General features: G+C 47.2%; 2 protein-coding genes across 2 annotated transcripts; both read right to left on the reverse strand.

The window, feature by feature from the left end:
- Positions 1-6,767: 6,767 nt before the first annotated feature.
- On the reverse strand, positions 6,768-9,930 carry Mcemp1 (mast cell expressed membrane protein 1). The gene is made up of 7 exons (XM_057764871.1): positions 9,876-9,930; positions 9,557-9,646; positions 8,528-8,659; positions 8,340-8,390; positions 8,103-8,249; positions 7,538-7,591; positions 6,768-7,451 (listed from the first exon to the last, which is right to left on the reverse strand). Exons 1-7 carry the CDS (start codon positions 9,928-9,930, stop codon positions 7,435-7,437), a joined length of 546 nt encoding a protein of 181 aa, XP_057620854.1. The 3' UTR covers positions 6,768-7,434.
- Positions 9,931-14,625: 4,695 nt separating this feature from the next.
- Retn (resistin) lies at positions 14,626-17,011 on the reverse strand. The gene is made up of 4 exons (XM_057764870.1): positions 16,913-17,011; positions 16,628-16,767; positions 15,752-15,829; positions 14,626-15,488 (listed from the first exon to the last, which is right to left on the reverse strand). The coding sequence occupies exons 2-4, from the start codon at positions 16,755-16,757 to the stop codon at positions 15,352-15,354; spliced, it is 345 nt and encodes a 114-aa protein (XP_057620853.1). The 5' UTR covers positions 16,758-16,767; positions 16,913-17,011; the 3' UTR covers positions 14,626-15,351.
- Positions 17,012-19,103: the final 2,092 nt, after the last annotated feature.

The following is a 19,103-nucleotide window of genomic DNA, read 5'->3' on the forward strand; positions in this document are numbered from 1 at the left end:
GAAAAAAAAAAAGCCCGAGTGCGCAGGCGCGTATGGGCCAAACTAAGCTCACGGAGGGCGAGGTGATGCGGTGACCAAGAAGGGCACTAGGGGGCGCGCACGTCCTTCCCAGGCCAGCGGCCCAGAACTCCAGCCTGCTCTGGACTAGGAGAGCCAGGTTGGCCTTTGAGCAGGAGCACAGGCATGCCCTGGGGCACATGTTTTCTTATGAACACCCGTGAGGTATAGGTGTGATGCATTTTCTCACGGTTTACCCAGACGTAAGAAGGATGATGAGGACACTATGGATGAAGGACTTAATCGGGGGATGTTTTTCCATCTTCCACCAAAGGTGTGGCCCCAGTGCTTTAGTAACAGTCGTTGCATTACATGTATTTATTTGTTGTGTATTTCTATGGGTCAGGAGAGAAAGTGATAGGACAACTTGCAGAAATGGATTCTCCCCTTCCATCAGGATCAAACCCAGGCCATCATCCTGAGCAGCAGGCGGTTTTACCTGCGGAGCCCTCTGACCACCTTTATATTTCCTCTGTGTGTCTGTGTCCAGTGTGCCCACATTCCTGTGAGGAGAGGCCAGAGGTTGACACTGAGTGGATACCTCTATTGCTCTGGGACTTTTTTTTTCCGAGACAGGGTTTCTCTGTAGCTTTGGAGCCTGTCCTGGAACTACCTCTTGTAGACCAGGCTAGCCTCGAACTCACAGAGATCTGCCCGCTTCTGCCTCCCGAGTGCTGGAATTAAAGGCGTGCGCCACCACCGCCCAGCTTCTGAGACTTATTTTTAAGACAGGGTCTATTTTACTGAACTTGGGGTAACCATTTCTGCTAGCTGGCAGCATCTCAGGAAATCCTTCTATCTGCCCCACAAATACATCACTGGCAGATGTTCTGGGGTCATAGGTGTGCACCAACACACCCATCTTCGCCTCTTTATTTCTTCCTTCCTTCCTTCCTCCTTCCTTCCTTCCTTCCTTCCTTCCTTCCTTCCTTCCTTCCTTCCTTCCTTCCTTCCTTTCTAGGGAACTGGGAATCAAACTCAAGTCTTCTTGCTTGTACTTTACCCACGGAGACTCCTCCCCAACCCCTTAATCGTTTTTGTGCTGTTCATTGGTTGGTTGTTGGTTGTTTGAAAGAGCCTTGCTATGTAGCCCATGCTGGCCACAAAATCAAGATGCCTTGGCTCCCTGGACACTGGGATGACATATGTGCCCAGATCTTCCTGAATTTAGCTTACCTTGATAAGAGGAAATGCAAAAGGCAGAAAGAACGTGGTCATTTTTTCATTCATATCTCCAACAGGCATATAACAGCTGCATGATGAATAATTTATTTTACAGGGCTGAAAGTGAAACCTAGGGCCCCACACATGCTAGGCAAGTCTTTCCAGCCGAGCCATGCACTGGTACCATGTCTTTAGTTAAAACATCCTAGCAGCCACGAATGGTATAAAACAGTAACCTGAGGGGCTGGAGAAATGGCTCAGTGGTTAAGAGCATTGCCTGCTCCTCCAAAGGTCCTGAGTTCAATTCCCGGCAACCACATGGTGGCTCACAACCATCTGTAATGAGATCTGGTGCCCTCTTCTGGCCTGCAGACACACAGACAGAATATTGTATGCAAAATAAATAAATAAATATTTTTAAAAATTAAAAAAAAAAACAGTAAACTGAATTGTTTGGTTTTTCTGTGCTAAGTGTGGAACTCAGGGCCACACATGTGCTGAGCAGGTGTTCTGCTGATAAGCGGCATCCTCAACTCTAAGCTCATTTTAATATTGTGTGTGCGGTGTGCTTGTGTGTGTGCGTGCTCATGCGTGCAGAAATATGCATGTAACCTGGCATGGGGAGCACACACCCTTAATAAATATCAAAATTCAATAGGCAGAGGCAGGTAGATCTCTATGAGTTGAGGGCAGCCTGATCTACACAGGGAGTTTCAGACCAGTCAAGGCTAGCTACATAATGAGATCCTGTCTCAAATGGGAAGAGGAGGAGAAGGAAGAGGAGGAGGCCCTGTGCCTGTGGAGGCCAGAGGTCAACCTTGGGTGTTTAGACCAGGCTGGCATCAAACACAGAGCTCAGTTTGCCTCTGCCTCCTGATTGCTGGGATTAAGGGCATGCAGCATCACAGCTGGCTTTGGTTTCCTTTTTGAAACAGGGTCTCTGGCTGGGACTTAGAGTTCCCCAATTCAGCCAGGGTGGCTGACCATGAGCCCCATGGATCCCCCTGGCTCTGTCTCCTCGGCACGGGGATAACAGCTGTGCACCAACATATGTGACCTTTCACGTGAGTTCTGGCAATGTAGCGAGGGCTCTAAAGAGTGGATTATTCCTGGAGGGACCCTTGTACTGCTGGGTGCTCCCCTAGGACCCCGGATTAGATACAGACCACATCCAAACACCAATTTCCAAGCACAAATCAAACACAAAGAGATCCTTTATTAAGTAAGGTGAAAGACCAGGCAACTGAATCTTAAGGAAAAACAGCAGCAAATGGCTTTGCAAGCGTTAGTTTCAAGAGAGAAAAGGGGAGGTTTGTGTTTGAATGAGGCAGGGTGTGTTGGTGAATTCTGATTGGGTACTTAATTTGGTTTGTCAAAATAATAATTTTGGTTGCTGGACCTTGATGTTTTGATAGCTGGACCTTGGTGATCAGCCTCAGGAATGAGTCAGTGGCCAATAAGAGAATAGACATTGAGGGCTGAATTCAGGGGTGTAATCTAATGGTTTAGCAAGGGTGAGGGAAGGGGAAAGGGCAAAACCTGCCGGAGCCATGTTTGTCAAGCTCAGGCCTGTGTCTGCCGCGCTTGGGCCTGCTAAAGCCCTTCAATCCCCTGACCCAAAATACTATTTTTTAAATGTTTTGCTTTGTTTTGAGAACTAGAGAAATGGCTCAGTTGCTAAGAGTGAAGGGGGCTCTTTTCCAGACCCCAATTAAGCACAAAGCATACCACAGAGATCCTTCAAGCGGGGAAGAAAAGTTAAAGTGGCTGCTTTCTGACAGGCAGGAGAGCAGCAGCCAATGGCCTTGTGGGTGTCATTCTTAAGAAAGGGGAAGACTGTGTTAGAATGGGCTAGGATGCCGTGATAAAAGAGATAGAGGATGAGGGAGAAGGGGACGAGGGAAAGGGGGAAGGGTATTTGTCTCAGAGGGACAAAGGACTGACAGCCTCTGCATAGAAGAGAGACAGACACGGCACACAGGCAAATGGTATATATATATGTAAAGGGGAAAATTCCCTGTTAGGATGAGGTGTTCAGTTTTAATTTGGTGAGCCAAGGGGGCTTCTGATTTCTGGACTTTGGTAGTCAGCCTCAGACAGAGGAAGTGGCCAAATAAGGGAACAGACCTTGGTGGATAGCTCAGGAATGTAATCTAATGGTTTGTAGCAAGGCAGAGGGGACAGGGAGAAGGATAAGACCTGCCTGAGCCACATGCTCAAGTGGGCTAGTGTCCCTTCAGAGAGTACTAGTTACTCTTGCAGAGGACCACGGTTCAAAACACCAGCACCCACCTAGTGGTTCAAAACCATTCCAGGGATTCAATGCTCTCTTCTGACCTCCACAAGCATGAGGCATGCATGTGGTGCAGATGCATGCAGTCATATATGCAGTCAAAGCACCCATAGCATAAAATAAACCAATCTAATTTTTAATTTTTAATAGATTTATTACATTTTTATTAATTTTGTGTGCATGTGTGTGTGCCATAGCATGAGTAGAGGTCAGAGGACAACTTTTGTGAGCCAATTCTCTTCTTCCACCATTTGAGTCCTTGGACTGACAGCCCCAATACTGTCATTCCAATATCATTGGAATGTCATTAATATACTAATATTAATTAGTATAATACCTCCCATATTGTCCTGGTGGGTTTTTGTCAATATGAGAAAATGCCTCCAGCATCTGGGAGGTAGAAGCAGGAGCATCAGGAGTTCAAGATCATCCTTGGCCTCACAGGTCAATCTTGGAAGTAAATGAATATTAATATTTTTTTTCATTTGCCCAATTTCTATCAGTGAACATTTCTACTGGTCTGAAAACAAACAAATAAAAAACAAAGCAACAAAAATAGTAAATATAACTGAGTATGGTGCTGAATACACCAGCTCCCGTGATGTAATAGTTAACACCCTGGACTCTGTATCCAGCGATCTGAGTTCATAACTTGATGGAATCTGTTCCTTGAGGAATAGACCTGGTCAGTGATCCTCATCAACTCAGACAATGAAACCCAATGTAAATGGGCTGCCCATGCTGCCTCAGCACTGCAAGGGACCTGTTTCACCTTCTTTTCAAAGTGCTGCGTGCCTATAACTGCCACACACTGGAGGCTGTGAACGAAGGAATTGGACCTTATATGGACCGTTCTGCAAGACTGAACCACTGATGAGAGATTCGGCGGTGGTGAAGAGGCTGGAATGTTGCAGGTCCAGAACCTAATTACAATGTCTGCTTGGTTCTCACTGTCTGACCTTTTGGAATGTGTCTACTAGAGGAACACTGGAGTCCAGGAGATAATATCTGAGACCTGTAGCAGAGATTTCTCCACTTTGTTGCCTGCCTAGTTAATGTTTCTGCCATTGTATTTGACAAGTATTTTGCATCTGCCCCTATCTATAACCATATCCAACCACCAGTATCGAATAACCCCCCAAAATAACCATAATTACATTTTTTAAGTCTGGCTATATATATCCCAGGATGGTTCTGAACTTGCAGCAATCCTCCTGCCTCTGCCCTATCAATGCAAACACACAACTCTCACTTCAATAGTGATAAGAGATAGTTTATTCTGGAGGTAAATTATCAATGGCTGTGGCCCAGGGAACACAGATTTATGTCACCCCCAAATTCTATGCTATGCTGTGATGAAAGTCTATGAAGTCTTCCTAGCGCCGGAACAAAAAGAAATCAACACACTCAGGCGGAATCGCCCAAATGGAATCGTTAGGGCAATTTATCCGACTTTAAAATGAAAAGCCCAGGGCGAGCAAACTGTAGGTGAGGGGAAGGCAAGCAAGGTGCCCAGAGGAGAACGAAGACAATAAACAGTCATGGAGGTTAATCACACGTGATGGGGACTGGAGCTTCAGAAAAAAGACTAAAGAAGCCCAAGCCAAATCGTTACAGAGCTTAAAACCGTATTCAGACAGGGGCCATCATCCTAAAAGAAAAGAAAAAGGGCGAAGAGTGGTGCTTATAGACTCAGCTAAACCTAATTAGTCCAAACTGTACTGAGGAAGGAGAATTGCATCATCTGAAACTGAAGCCGCCTCCCAACGGGTGGTCCTGACCCACCCCATTGCATTAACCCTTTGGAGAGGAGACAAGGGCCCTGGAGAAGACTATCGCCACAGCAGATCAAGAAGCCGGCGTTGGGTAGCGCAAGGTTCCAGAAAAGGATCTCGGAGGCGAAGTGGGGCCTCGGGTGCTTCTCCCGATAAAGCAACGACAGACACTCTTGTGGAATGGGGTAGAAGTCAAGAGCCCTACCCCACTATGCATGCACCAGGGATGGGGTTGGGCGGTACTGCACGCCAGCCGGGAAGGGGATTATGCAGACCCCTCTACCTGTACGCTCTGAGAGGCTGAGCTGAGCTGCTCCAGGACTGTGCCTCAAGACCTCCCCGGCAACTCCCCCACCGCACTCCGCCCCAAGAACAATCCAAAGCAGATAGAGTGGGAGATGCAGCTGAGATCCACAAAGAAAGGACGAGACCGATGCAGGAAGAGCTGGGGTCTCACCGAAACTGCACCGGGCTGTTTGCAAGCTCTTTGAATCATTAAAAGGGTACTATGCGGGCTCAAGTACGGGGAGGGGCGGACAAATGCACACCCAGGCTGTGAGGGAGAGCAGCCGCAAGGGGGCGCGCATGGCTACCCGACTCAGCAGCCTATCTGAAATCTACCCTGAGCATTTTTCTATTTTGAATTAGCTACTTACTGACATTTTCATACGTATCTAGTTTGGTTGACTCTTCCCTTAAATCTCCGCTCTTCCATGTTCCTGGCCCCCAATACCACTAGGACCCTACCTCCCCAGTACCCTTTCCACTTTCTTTCAACATATATGTATGTGTGTGTGTGTATATATATATATATATATATGTTGTGTGTATACATATATATACATGTGTGCGTATGTGTGTATGAAGTTAGACTCCACATATAAGAGGCAGCATATAGTCTTTGTCTTTCTCAGTCTGGCTGATTTCACTTAACACAGTGATTTCCAGTTCCATCCATCTTCCTGCAGATTTAATTTTTCTTTTTGTGCTGAATAAATTCCATCGCATATATGTGCACCACATCTTCATGGCCATCAGTTGATGGACGTCTATGCTGTTTCCATTTCCTGGCTATTGTGAACAGAGCAGCAATAAGCTCTATTACATCATCCATTGCATGGATGAGCAAGTGTCTCTGTGGTAGGATGTAGATTCCTGTGGGTATTTTTAAATTTTATTTTTATTTTAGAATTTGTGTGTGCATGTGCTATGATATGCATGTGCGGGTCAGAAGTGGCTCTCTTGCCCCACTATGTGGAGCCCATGGATGGAACTCGGGCAAGACGATGCCAAGTACCTTTTACATTCTGAGCCAGCTCACTACCCACCCAAACTCGTCTTTTATAGCCAGAGCTGGCCTTGGACTCATGATCCTCCTACATCAACCTCCCCCCCCCCCAAGTGATGGACTTACAGTTCAGCTGCATCACGCCTGGCTTACAGCAATGAGTGTTCTGTCCCATCCCCAAATCCAAGCCCTAAATCTAGTCTCACCACCAGTCCTGAACTTCTGTCCCACAGACAACCCAATAACAGCACGAGAGCCATTATCATTCCTCTTGGCATTTATCGTCATGAGTCATAAAATACAAGCACAAAAATTAATGGGCACATTTGTGTACATGCTCTGAACCCACAAGGTGACACAGCCAAGCACACTAGGAATGACACACAACACAGTACATCCCCAGAGTGTACATTGCTCACCACTGCGGTGACACACACAAAATAGTCACATGCACACATACACACTCAAGCTAATGGGGAGGCATATCCCACATATCATCTACACCCACACTCACAATGACACACTTTGAGGGCTTCACAGGAACAGCTATCTAACAGGGCATGCCTGTTCTCATATACGTCAGGCCATACACCTATGAGGCCCATAAAGAGTAACACATGCTGTGACTTCCATGTTCTCTTTCCACCGTAATACCTTCTCCTTGGATGCATGGAAATGCCACATGCCACAAAATGTCCCCTTACGTGCACACTCTTCAACAGTCATTCTCCAGACAGATAATTTTCTCTACGAGGATGAATGGCAGACTCACACTCAAGCCGGGTACCCCCATTTGCCATCTTCACTAGCAGGTGCAATCCCAAGTCCTTCCAGGTATGGCTGTAATGTCCTCTTATTTACTTAGAAGTGGGCGCTGTCAGAGAGGAGAAAGCTGAGGTCAGGCAGACGAGCACTAGGTCTGGAACTCCACCCCAACGTACCTCCCTAGCCCTGGCTTACGAGCAAGTGCTTTCTTCTCTAGTGCCTGAAGGGTTTTCTTGATGTCAGTTATATCTGGTGGGAGGAGAAGACACAGGCAAACCTGGGGTAGGGCTACAAATAAAGCCCTAATATCATTAGCAGTTTTCAGTCTGAATGAAGCAGATTCAGATATTGATTCGCGGTAATGAAATGGTGTGTGATTTGTGCATGTGTATATGTTCACAGTATTTGCACTTGTGTATGCAAATATGTGAAGAAGTCAGAAGCTGGCACCAACTAGCTGTTTTCCTTTACGACTATCTACCTTATTTTTGAAAACATGGTCTCTCATTGAACCTGGGGATTTGGCTAGACTGGTTGACCAGTAAGCCACATATATCTGCCTATCTCTACCACCACCACCCTTGCCCAACTGCTGGGGTTACAGAGCTGTGCCACCATGCCCAGTTCTTATGTGAGCCCTGGAGATATAAACTCAGGTCCTCATGTTGTACCTTACTGGCTGTGTCACCTTCACAGCCCCACCAGTGTTCCAAGCGCCCAAACAAATCCGCCCAAAGAGAGCAGGCCTCTGAAGGAATACCTGCTGGCACTGTCTTTAGCTTGTCATTTCCACTCTGCACTTTGCTCGAGACTGTAGCAATGTGACTCTTGGCCTCCCGGATGCCCGTCTGGACAGCTTTCCAATGATTGTCTTGCTGATCCTGGCACTGCTGCACCAGGCTTGAAACTAAGGACACAGAGTTTGAGATGCTCAGATGGCCGCCCCTCTCCTGTCCCACCAGCACCACTGTGGGCCTCCTCTGCTCCTCTCACTCACCATTCAGAAGCTCCGCTCTCAAGCTCCACAGCTCCCTGGACATTTCAGAATCTGTTTAGGAAAGGATAGAAAAGCTTTTAAGACCCCCATCCTCTTTTTAGCCTTCTTGGAAATGGAGTTGGGGAAGTGAGAGGTAGCAGAGGAAATTCCACAATCCCGCCCCTCTCCCAGCTCCCAAGATCACTTGCTTTTGACCAGGACCAAGGCCGACAGGATGATGCAAAATAAAAAGATGAGAGCGAGGAGGACATATAAGATCATGATGGTTCTGTGAAACCAGGGGGGGATCTGAGGTGTGTCCGGTGATGGCTTGACCTGGGCTGGGACGAAAACACAGGGCACGTGACTTGCAGAGTCCAGCCCCACCAGCCAGGCCATTATTACTGTCTGTAGCATCTATCATCAGCACCGAAGACCACCAAGAACATCCCCACTCAGTGAGCATCAGTACTACTACCTTGTATTCCTTACATTGTGACCCTCACATTCCTCTCAACAAATTCTGTCACCCAAAGACTAAAAGCACAGCACTGCCTGAATCATTAGAAACCCCACTTCCATTGTCTCAGCTACAAAGCTACCCCCACCAGAGTACGTAACAGTAGTGTGTGTGTGTGTGTGTGTGTGTGTGTGTGTGTGGCAGGGGGCACTGGGTATCCTCCTCTGTCACTCTCTGCCTATTTCTTTGAGGCAGAGACTCTCTTGTTTATTCAGCAAGGCTGGGGATTAGCACGACCCTCTTGTCTCCACCCCTCGGCGCTGGGGTTACAGGCAGCACAGGACACTTGGTTTATTCTGTGGGTGCTGGAATCTGAACTCTGGCCCTCATCCTTGTGTAGCATCACTTTTAACCACTGAGTTATCCAGCTCCCCAGTCCCACAATCTAGTTAGTTAGCTAGCTAGCTAGCTAGCTAGCTAGTTAGTTGGTTAAGGTTCCCCGTATCCCAGGCAAGCTTCCAACTCAACTACGATGACCTTTAATTTATGCTTTGCCCCCCAAAATATTAGAATACTAGGTGTGCTCCCACACCCAGTTTATACAGAACTGGGAATTGAACCCACGGCATTGTGCATGCTGGGCAAGTTGTCTCCAGCTGAGCCACAACCACAACTGCATCGCCATCTTTAATGCCACCAACCCCACACTCTCCAGCACTCACCCCTCCACATACTCCTTAAGGTTAGGGTGGGGGTGGGCAAGCAGGTGTCTGCTCACCTTGTTTCTTGGGTGCTGATTTATTGAGTTTGAGCTCTTCCTTGTTTCTGAAGGCCAAGGTTATATTCTCATAGTCAGGATGGTGAGTACCTGTGTATGGTTTGATGAGAGGGGATGCTGAGACTCATCCAGATATTTGGGGCGTTGGTGGGGGACCTCAGTCTAGGGGATTATACTAACGCAGGCATGAAGGACCAAAATCAGCCTTGTGATTAAGCAGTGCAGATGTTGTGAGCCCCTCGAAGAAAGGAGATCCTCTGTCCTGACCGCTCTTACCTCAGGCTTCCTCATTTCCCCTTCCCATCCCAAGTGTCCTGACCTTCATTATAGCCAGGCTTCCTCCGGGTCTTGTCCTGGGAGGCTGATGCCTGCATTCTGCTTGGTTGGTTGAAATAGATTACCACAGCCTTGGGCCCTGGACCTCCCAAGTGTCCACATATCCCCACCTACCGGAAGGCGTCAAGACGGATGAGGAAATCTGAGGGTGGAGGGGAGGGAAGAAGGCTTCATCTCCTCCTTTCAGGGATCCACACCAGATCTCCTGCTCAGAAGCATCTCCAGTTTCCTCCACACTCTAAATGACTCCTTTAGACTGACAGAAGTCTCATGGGTGGCCAAGAGGGGATCCTAGATGTTAGGACAGAAGAGAGATTTTGAGGAAGCCAGAGGGTCTGGGTGGAAGACACACACATAGAACAGACAGATGGAATGGGCCTGACTGCATCTCCCTGACTTTTGTAGGGGCGGGCAGAGGACGACCCCAGTTTTTGATCCTCAGGCAAGGGCACCTTGTGTTTAAGGCAGCATCTCTCAGTAGCCTGGAGCTCACCAAGTATGCAAGGCTAGCTGGGCAACAAGTCCTAAGGCTCCCTCTTTCCACCTCCTCCGCTGGGATTACAGTTGTGCCCCACATGACCAGCTTTTCTTCTATGCTTTCTGTTTCCACAAGAAAAGCTGTATCTTTTAAAATCTGACTTTTAAAACAATGGCTGAGTTCTCTCTCCCCAAAACACCTTCCTTCTCCAGCCCCACTCCATAGCTCAACCCTGCCCCATTCAAGTTCTACTTTTCATACAAGTATCACATGTTAACCGATTGCACCATGGGAGCAAAACGGATGTGAGGCAAGAAGAGAAAACCACTTTGACACCACACCTACATCTAAACTGAGGGCAGACCCAGGTCTGTAACAATTGCCCTGGTGGCGTCCTCAAGGTATTCTCCCCCAACATGGACACACCAGAAGGAGAAAAGGCACTCACTCCAACTATCTGTTCCCCTACCTGGTTCACACACATGCATGAGCATACATGCACATTCAAACCTCCAAATGCCTTCAGTCACAGCTCATGTTCGTATGCCACACGCTTATTTGCATACTTTTGTAACTATGACATATCCACATGAATATGCATGAATATTTGCATATTTTGAGTGTCTATCGTCTAAGTGATGCTTAAAAATTTTAAGACTTTATTTATTTAAAGAACTGCTGGAGATATCACCATCATTGGCCTCAAATTGTTCTACAGAGCTATAGTAATAAAAACAGGATGATATTGACACAAAAACCAATTTCTATTGTTGCTCAATAGAAATGAATTGAAGGGGCTGGAGAAATGGCTCAGTGGTTAAGAGCATTGCCTGCTCTTCCAAAGGTCCTGAGTTCAATTCCCAGCAACCACATGGTGGCTCACAACCATCTGTAATGAGGTCTAGCGCCCTCTTCTGGCCTGCAGGCAGACACACAAACAGAATATTGTATACATAATAAATAAATAAATAAATATTTTTTAAAAAATTTAAAAAAAAGAAATGAATTGAAGACCCAGACATAAATCCTCATGTTTATGGACACCTGATCTTTGACAAAGAAGTGAAAAATACACACTGGGAAAAAAATAGCACCTTCAACAAGTAGTGCTGGTCAGACTGGATGGTTGCATGAAGTAGAATGCAAATAGATCCATATTCATCATCCAGAATAAAACTGAACTACAAATGGATCGAGAACCTCAACATAAGGCCGGATATACTGAATCTGATAGAAAATGAAAGTGGGAATAGCTTTAAACTCATGAGCCAGGAAAAGGCTTTCTGAACAGAACATTGATAACACAGGCACTAAGATCAACAATTAATAAGTGTGGCAGTTCCTTGGGAAACTGGGACTAGATCTACCAAAGGAACCAGCTATACCACACTTGATAATGTAACCAAAGGACCACTAGAGACTAGATGTCCATCAACCAATGAATAACCAATATCTGGTACATTCACACCATGGAATATTATTCAGCTATCTAAAGAAATTAGATAGTCAGGTGATGGTGGCACACGCCTTTAATCCCAGCATTCAGGAGGCAGAGGCAGGAGGATCTCTGTGAGTTCGAGGCCAGCCTGGTCTACAAGAGGTAGTTCCAGGACAGGCTCCAAAGCTACAGAGAAACCCTGTCTTCAAAAACCAAAAACCAAAACAAAACAAAACAAAAGACACCACCTTTGGGCCTACTGAATAGGTGGATGGCTGGTACCAAGGGTGGAGAAAAGAAAGGAAATTATGCCAGGTAGTGGTGGCGCACGCCTTTAATCTCAGCACTTGGGAGGCAGAGGCAGGCAGATCTCTGTGAGTCTGAGGCCAGCCTGGTGTACAGAGAGAATTCCAGAACAGCAAGGGTTACACAGAGAAACATTGTCTTGAAAAATCATTTAAAAAAAAAAAGTGAAATCATGAAATTTGCAAGTAAATAGAGGGAGCTAGAAAAACATCATCCTGAATGAGATATAACCCTGCCCACAAAAGACAGATACAATATGTATTCTCCTATGTGCAGATGTTAGCTTTTAAGCCTTCAATATATATACTACAATCTGCAAAACCACAGAGGTTAGGTACAGGGTAAGAGACTGGGCATGGGGACAATCTTCAAGAAAGGATAAATAGAATAAGTAGTTAAGGGAAGATGGGAGTGGGAGGATTAAATGGAAAGGCGGAGGGAAGAGGGGGTAAGGGAGGGAATACAGGGAGGAGCAACTAACAATAAATGCTATTTGAGGGGAATACACAAACCTATTCCTGTTGATGTTTCCATATGTGTGTGTGTGTGTGTGTGTGTGTATGTATGTGTGTGTGAATCAAAGAAATGTAATGAAGTCACAAAATTACAGGGCAACAATGCCCCAATTAGACTAGACATCTTTCCCCACCAAGTGAACCTTCCAGTGCCAGGAATGGATTGTATGTTCTTGAACTGTTGGCCAAAAGGGCCCCAGTGTAAACCCCCATACAACTCCAGCTACTCATGGACATATGAACCTGTATGCCTCCAAGGCAGATGGAGTCCCAACTCTTAGTATAAACTGATAGTAAGGCCCTATTTGTTGAAGACAGCACTTACATAACTCATTGAACATGGAGAAGTAGAAATGGTGTCTACCTAGAATCTTCACCCCTACTGACTAGTATTCATGGTACTGGAAGGTACTCTGCTTACTACCAAAGGAGAGGGGTAATCTCTAAGGTAGCTACAAGCCCTGTGGCCCACAACAGTGACTTTCCTGAAAGAAACGCTGATGCAATAGTGTCACAAGCATTGTTTGAGTAACCAAGCACTCTCTGGCTGGATTTGAGGGCCACTCCATGAGATGGTACCCTTGTATGACATTGCCACAGTAGCCAAGAACCCGAGATTGGATTGGCCATGGGTCTAGGGGAAAACCAAATACTATTGTTATGCTAAAGGAACATAGCAAAAAAAAATGTCTCCAAACAACATTCTGCAATACCCAGCAATCAGTATCTTGCTCAGCCGATATCAGAGAAGCTTCTTCTTGTAGTAGATGGGAGCTAACAAAGAGACCCCAAACTGGACAGTGTGCAGAGTAAGAAAATTGGGAACACTCGGTCCTAAATTGTAGCAGGATTAATAAAAACCCAGAGACAAATATTGGGGTTCAACCTGAAGGTCAGAAAAGCAAAACAGCCATAAAACTCCAGTCTTATATTCCTCTCTGGTGCTGGGATTAAAGGCGTGCACCACTACCGCCTGGTTTCTGTGACAAACTAGCGTGACCACTGGGAATAAAGATGTGTGATCACCACTGCGTGGTCTGTAAATCTGACCAGGGTGGCTGTTTTACTTTCTGATCTTCAGGCAAGCTTTATTTATTAAAATACACATGAAATAACACTACATTGTGTTCATCAAATCCTTCCCCCTCAGGACTCAGGGAGCTATGCAGGAGAGGAGAGAAAAGACTGTAAGAACCAGAGGGAATGGACGACACCAAGGGAACAGTGTCTTCCGGACCAATAGGACTCCTGTGCATATGAACCTGTGTGCAGGTCAAGTCAGATGGCATCCCAAAACAGAGAGGGGGGAGTGCACATGGCCTCCTACTCCTGACCAAGAAGCCATCTTCACCTGACAACTGCTTGCAAAGGGAAATTTGTTTTTCTCAAATGGAGTCTCGCGGGCTTATGAACCATACTTAGGGGAAGGCACCAAGCACAGGAAGAACTCAGTGGTGTTTTTGAAGGCTTTTTGTTTTATATTTTTTATCTTATGGGCCTTTTGCTTATACATTATTCTTTTCAATTTTGTGTTTTCATGGATTTGGGGTTTATGAATTTTTTGTTCTTTGTTTTTGTTTTGGTTTGGTTTTGGTGTGTGTGAATGTGTGTCTGTTTGTGTGTGGGGGGGTGAATGAACGTGTCTGGGCACATGAATCAGAGGTGCTTGTTAGCTGCCCATCACAGGTGCTGGGAAACTGACTGGGGTCCTCTGAGGTAGCAGCAAGTGCTCTTAACCTCTGAACTCTCCCCAGCTCCCACTTTCTCCTCTCTATGCAATCAGGATGTTCAACAGTGAAATGGTACCACCTTCATTCAGGGTTTTCCCCATCAATTAACCCAATTTACCAACCTCCTCACAGGCATGCCCGGATGTGTGTCTTCTAGGTAACCCTCCATCCTGTCAAGTTGACAATCAAGATTAACCATCATAGAGTTATTAAGTCGACAAACATTTTATTGCATTTATTTATTGTCTATTGTGTGTGTGCACATGGTGCACAGGTACCTCAGTGCACGTGGAGGTGAGAGGACAACTTGCAGGAGTCAGCGCTCTCCTTCCACCACGTAGGTTCCAGGAATCTATCTCAGATCACCAGCCTTGGCAGCAAGCACACTCCCCACTGAGTCATCTGACTGCCCCTCATTCAATAGACACTCACTAGCACCCGCAGGCCGTGCTTTATTCTGAGCTCAAGATACAAGGAAAAAATTATCCTCTGCCCTGGGCTTTTCTATTCTAGGATTCCTGGGGTGGGGAGGGACAGGGTAGGTGCCCTGGATGCCTCTGATTCTAAGTCAGTTTTTGACACTGCATCCAGAGAGATGAAAAATGGACTTGAAAATTGTGGATCCCCCGTCCTGCCAAGGTCCAGTCTCATCTGTGATGGCGAGTATTGTTTAAGGCTAGCCTGGATTACATGAGACCCTGCTGAAAAGGTGGGATAGGAGGAAGGAAAAGAAAAAAAAGAAACAGAAAAGGGGATAGAGAGAAAAAGCTTCCATGTGGTACAACACTTCCCGCACACCTCCTTCTCCACTAAAGAAACCACACGAGGCTCGTGTCCACTTCACCATTCACCTTTATCATCACCATCAGCAGCAACATCACCATCACCCCATCCTCTGTTTCCAGCCCCTCATCTTGGACTTGCCCCCTGCCCTTTCGCCAGCCCCATCCCTCTGCACCAGCACATGGCAGACCAGCTCAACTCTCAAGACCTCAGGCACCAACCCCCAGGGCACAGCAACGGGCTGCTGTCCAATCTATGCCTGCACACTGGCAGTGACACGTTGTTCCCTCGCGAACATCCCACGAGCCACAGGCAGAGCCACAGGAGCAGCTGGTGACTGCTAAGCCTGCAAGGAGAGAAGCCCCTGAGAAGCTGGGAAACTGCAGGAGTGAGCGGGGGAGATGGGCTGAGGAGGCTGGAGGCTGTTGCCCAGGAAGTAGAGGGTAAAATGACTGGATGGGGGGCTAATGGAGACCTGGAGCTGGGCTGGGAGCAAGAAGACTGGAGGGTGGGACAGAGTCCTAAGGAAGTAGATATCAAGGACCGAGACGAGGAAGCAGAGGAGTCTCAGGGGACGTCCAGAAAGTCTGAGCAACAGTTTGCACTTACCTTCTGGGCAGGAGGCCAAGTCCCCTCTGGAAGAGACTGTCCGGCATCGGATGCCACCGCTGATTACTGCTTCTGACCCTGCAGAAAGGAGGGCAGAAGGGGTGGTAAAACGAGGCTGTCCCAACTGCATCCTTGCACGGGGAGACCTCTGGGTTTGTCACTAGCAAAGAAGTCAAACCCTTCCCAGCAGAGTGGGGAGATGGCTCAGTGGGTAAAGAGTTTGACTCACAAGTGCGAGGACCAGAGCTCAGATTCCCTGAACCCACCTAAAAGCCAGGCAGGCATGTGTGGGGCCACCTATAAACCCAGTGTCCAGGAGAAAAACAGACATGGGGTCCCCAGAACAAGCTGCCTAGACTCTCCCAAGCCCACAAGCCCTGGGTTCAACTGAGGGACTCCGCCTCAACAAAGTAGAGAAAAATCAGTGATGATGGCTCTACATCAGCTTCAGGCATCCACATGCTGATGCGCACACATGCACCTTCACACATGTGCACCACATATATACACATACACACACATGTACAGCACACTTGTGTATAGTAAAATATTTTGTCCCCAGAGAGGATAGAATGGTGGCTCACACCTGTACTCTAAACACTCAGGAGACTGAGACAAGAGGAACAGGGGCTGGAAGACTCCTTAAACTGCAAATTGAAGCCTTTTGGGGGTGAGGGGAGGTTTGGTGGTGATGGTGGGAAGAAGTTAGGTTGTGGGTTGGAGCCGTGGTTCAAGGTAAGGCAGGGTGGGGTTGGGTTGGAACCTGCAAGTTTGAGGCTAACGTTAGCCTTGCAGCTGGGTGGGTCTGTGATGAGACCCACGGGGATGAGTTAAGCCTGTGAGGCCCTCAGCAAGGTTGGGTGGGGGGCTCCTCACATAGGGAGCTGAAGCTTTGCTTGATCTTCTTGTCAATGGCTTTATCCATCGAACACAGTGACCTGCTGGAGTCCAGCAACCCCGGGACTGGGAAGAGGAGGAAGAGGAGGAGAAGCGAGAGGTTTTTCATCTTGTAAGTACTGCAAGAGACAACCAAGAGCCCCACCTTAGATCAGACCCTTCCCATGCTGGAGAGAGCCAGACCACAATATCCTTTGGTACCTGTGGGACACAGGAATGGACATTCAGTGGCCCTAGGTACCCCACATCAGAGCTGTCACTTACTGTGGCAGTGGACTCAGCGGGACACAAATCAGGTCTGGCCATGAGCTCCTGTCCCACAGCTCCTTCTTGTAGACCTCTGGAAGGGGCCCATCCTGCCTTGGGTAATAAGTCCCTTGGCCCCTTGGCCCTTGCCCTCCATTGCCACATCTGGGCCAAGAGAAGCAGACTCTAGAGACCCCAGAGGAGGTACTTCCCTCCTGCCCAGCCCCTCCTGCATCAGGTACCGCTCAGGAGGTGACGTCTGCGGATAATTCCAGGGACCAGAGTGAGAGAGGCAGGGGTAGGAGTCGAGGCTTTACCTTCAGGGAGGGGCTGGATATGCAAACTGAGACAATGTCCCTGTGTGACCACAGCTGCCGTGTATGTTTCTTTGTTTGGTTGCAGACATACTCTGTAGTCCTACCACCTAAAATCTAGACAAGTGCTCAATTACTGAATGAGCTCTGTGTTCTGGTTCAGGGAGCAAGGGGTCCAACCCTCTGGGTCCTTTGGAAATCCCTCTTTCTCACTCGTAACTTAAATGGTAACCACTGGATGGTCATAGTTCTGGTCCGAATACAGAATATTCATGTATATAAATGACTCAGTGGGACTGGTTTATTTTCTCACTTTAAAAATATTATTTAGAAAAAAATATTATTTAGTTGTTATTGCTTGTGTATGATTGTGTGTGTGTGTGTGTGTATGTGTGTGCACACGCGCGCACACCATGCCTTGGTGGAGGTCAGAGGACGACTGATCTCGGGTTGTCAGGTTTGCGAACTGTTGGACTTGTTGCACTGGCCTCTCTCCATCCCCCCCCCCCACACACACACACACACAGGGTTTCTCTGTGTACAGCCCTACTGTCCTGGAACTTGATTGGTAGATCAGATTGGCCTTGAACTCACAGAGATCCACCCATCTCTGCCTCCCAAGTGCTGGGATTAAAGGTGTGTGCCACCACCACCCAGCTCTCTCTCCAGTTAAACATCTTTTAACTGATGTAAAATTGAGATCGGCAGAGGAAATTATAAATTGGACAAATGAAAAGACTTTAATATGCTGGCTGTGATGGACAATATTCAGGAGTGGGTCCCGGGAATGAAACTCAGATCTTCAGGCCTGGATGCAGGCTCCTTCATCAGTCACCTCATCAGTCCCAGTGCCGTATTATTAAGCACAGCAAGGCAGCGCTTGTAACCATAACACTTGAGAGAGAGTTAGAGACCCGAGGCTTGGGAGTTTAAGATTATCCTTGGCTACATAGTGAGTTCCTGGCCTGCCTGAGCTACATGAGACCCTGTCTCAAAGGTCTGATACTGGAATTAGAGCATTATGACCATAGCTGTTTTTTGGTTTTTGGTGAGGTCTGCTACCACCGTCACTGGAGCAGTTCAGTAAAAAAATTTAAAAAAAATAAATAAATTAAAAAAAAAAAAAACTTAACTGGAGTCAGAGAGCTGGTTCAGCCATTAAGAGTGTTTACGGCTCTGGTGGAATTTAGTTCCAGCATCCACATCAGGAAGCTCACAAACACCTATAAACTCCAGTACCAGGAGATCTAACGCCCCCTTCTGGCCTCTGTGGGCACCTGCACTCACATGCACATATATGCATGCAGAGACATAAATGGAAAAGAAAAATCTTCAACTGGTAAGCCTAGAGGCTGAGCCCTGTGACACCATCGTGTCAAAGGCAAAGATCCAAGGCAAGAACAGCATCTCCCCAGCCCAAACTAGCACAAGTTGATCTTTGTCAGCAAGAAGCTAGAAGATGGCCAAGATGGTCACAACCCAGGGGAATCTACCTCAGAGGCAGGGTGCATATTCTCTTAAAGCCCATCACTCTGGAAGGGGAGCCCATTGACACCATTGAGCTCATAAAAGAGCAGAAAGATGGACACATCATTCTCAATACACCCAGAAAGTCCTCTGGCCTGGAGGGAGGGTGTCTTCTTTTTCCCTCTTTTAAGTATTTGACAAGTTTCGTTTGTTATACTTGAAATAAACAGCTTGTACTTGCCAGGCAGTGGTGGCGCACGCCCTTTTAATCCCAGCACTTGGGAGGCAGAGGTAGGCAGATCTCTGTGAGTTCGAGGCCACTCCACAGAGTGAGTGCCAGGACAAGCTTCGAAGCTACACGCAGAAACTCTGTCTCAAAAAACAAAACAAAAAAGTCTGTACTCCCCTCGCATCTGTATTATTACCTC

This window comes from Chionomys nivalis, chromosome 3 (genome assembly GCF_950005125.1).
Source record: "Chionomys nivalis chromosome 3, mChiNiv1.1, whole genome shotgun sequence".
NCBI lineage: Eukaryota > Metazoa > Chordata > Mammalia > Rodentia > Cricetidae > Chionomys > Chionomys nivalis.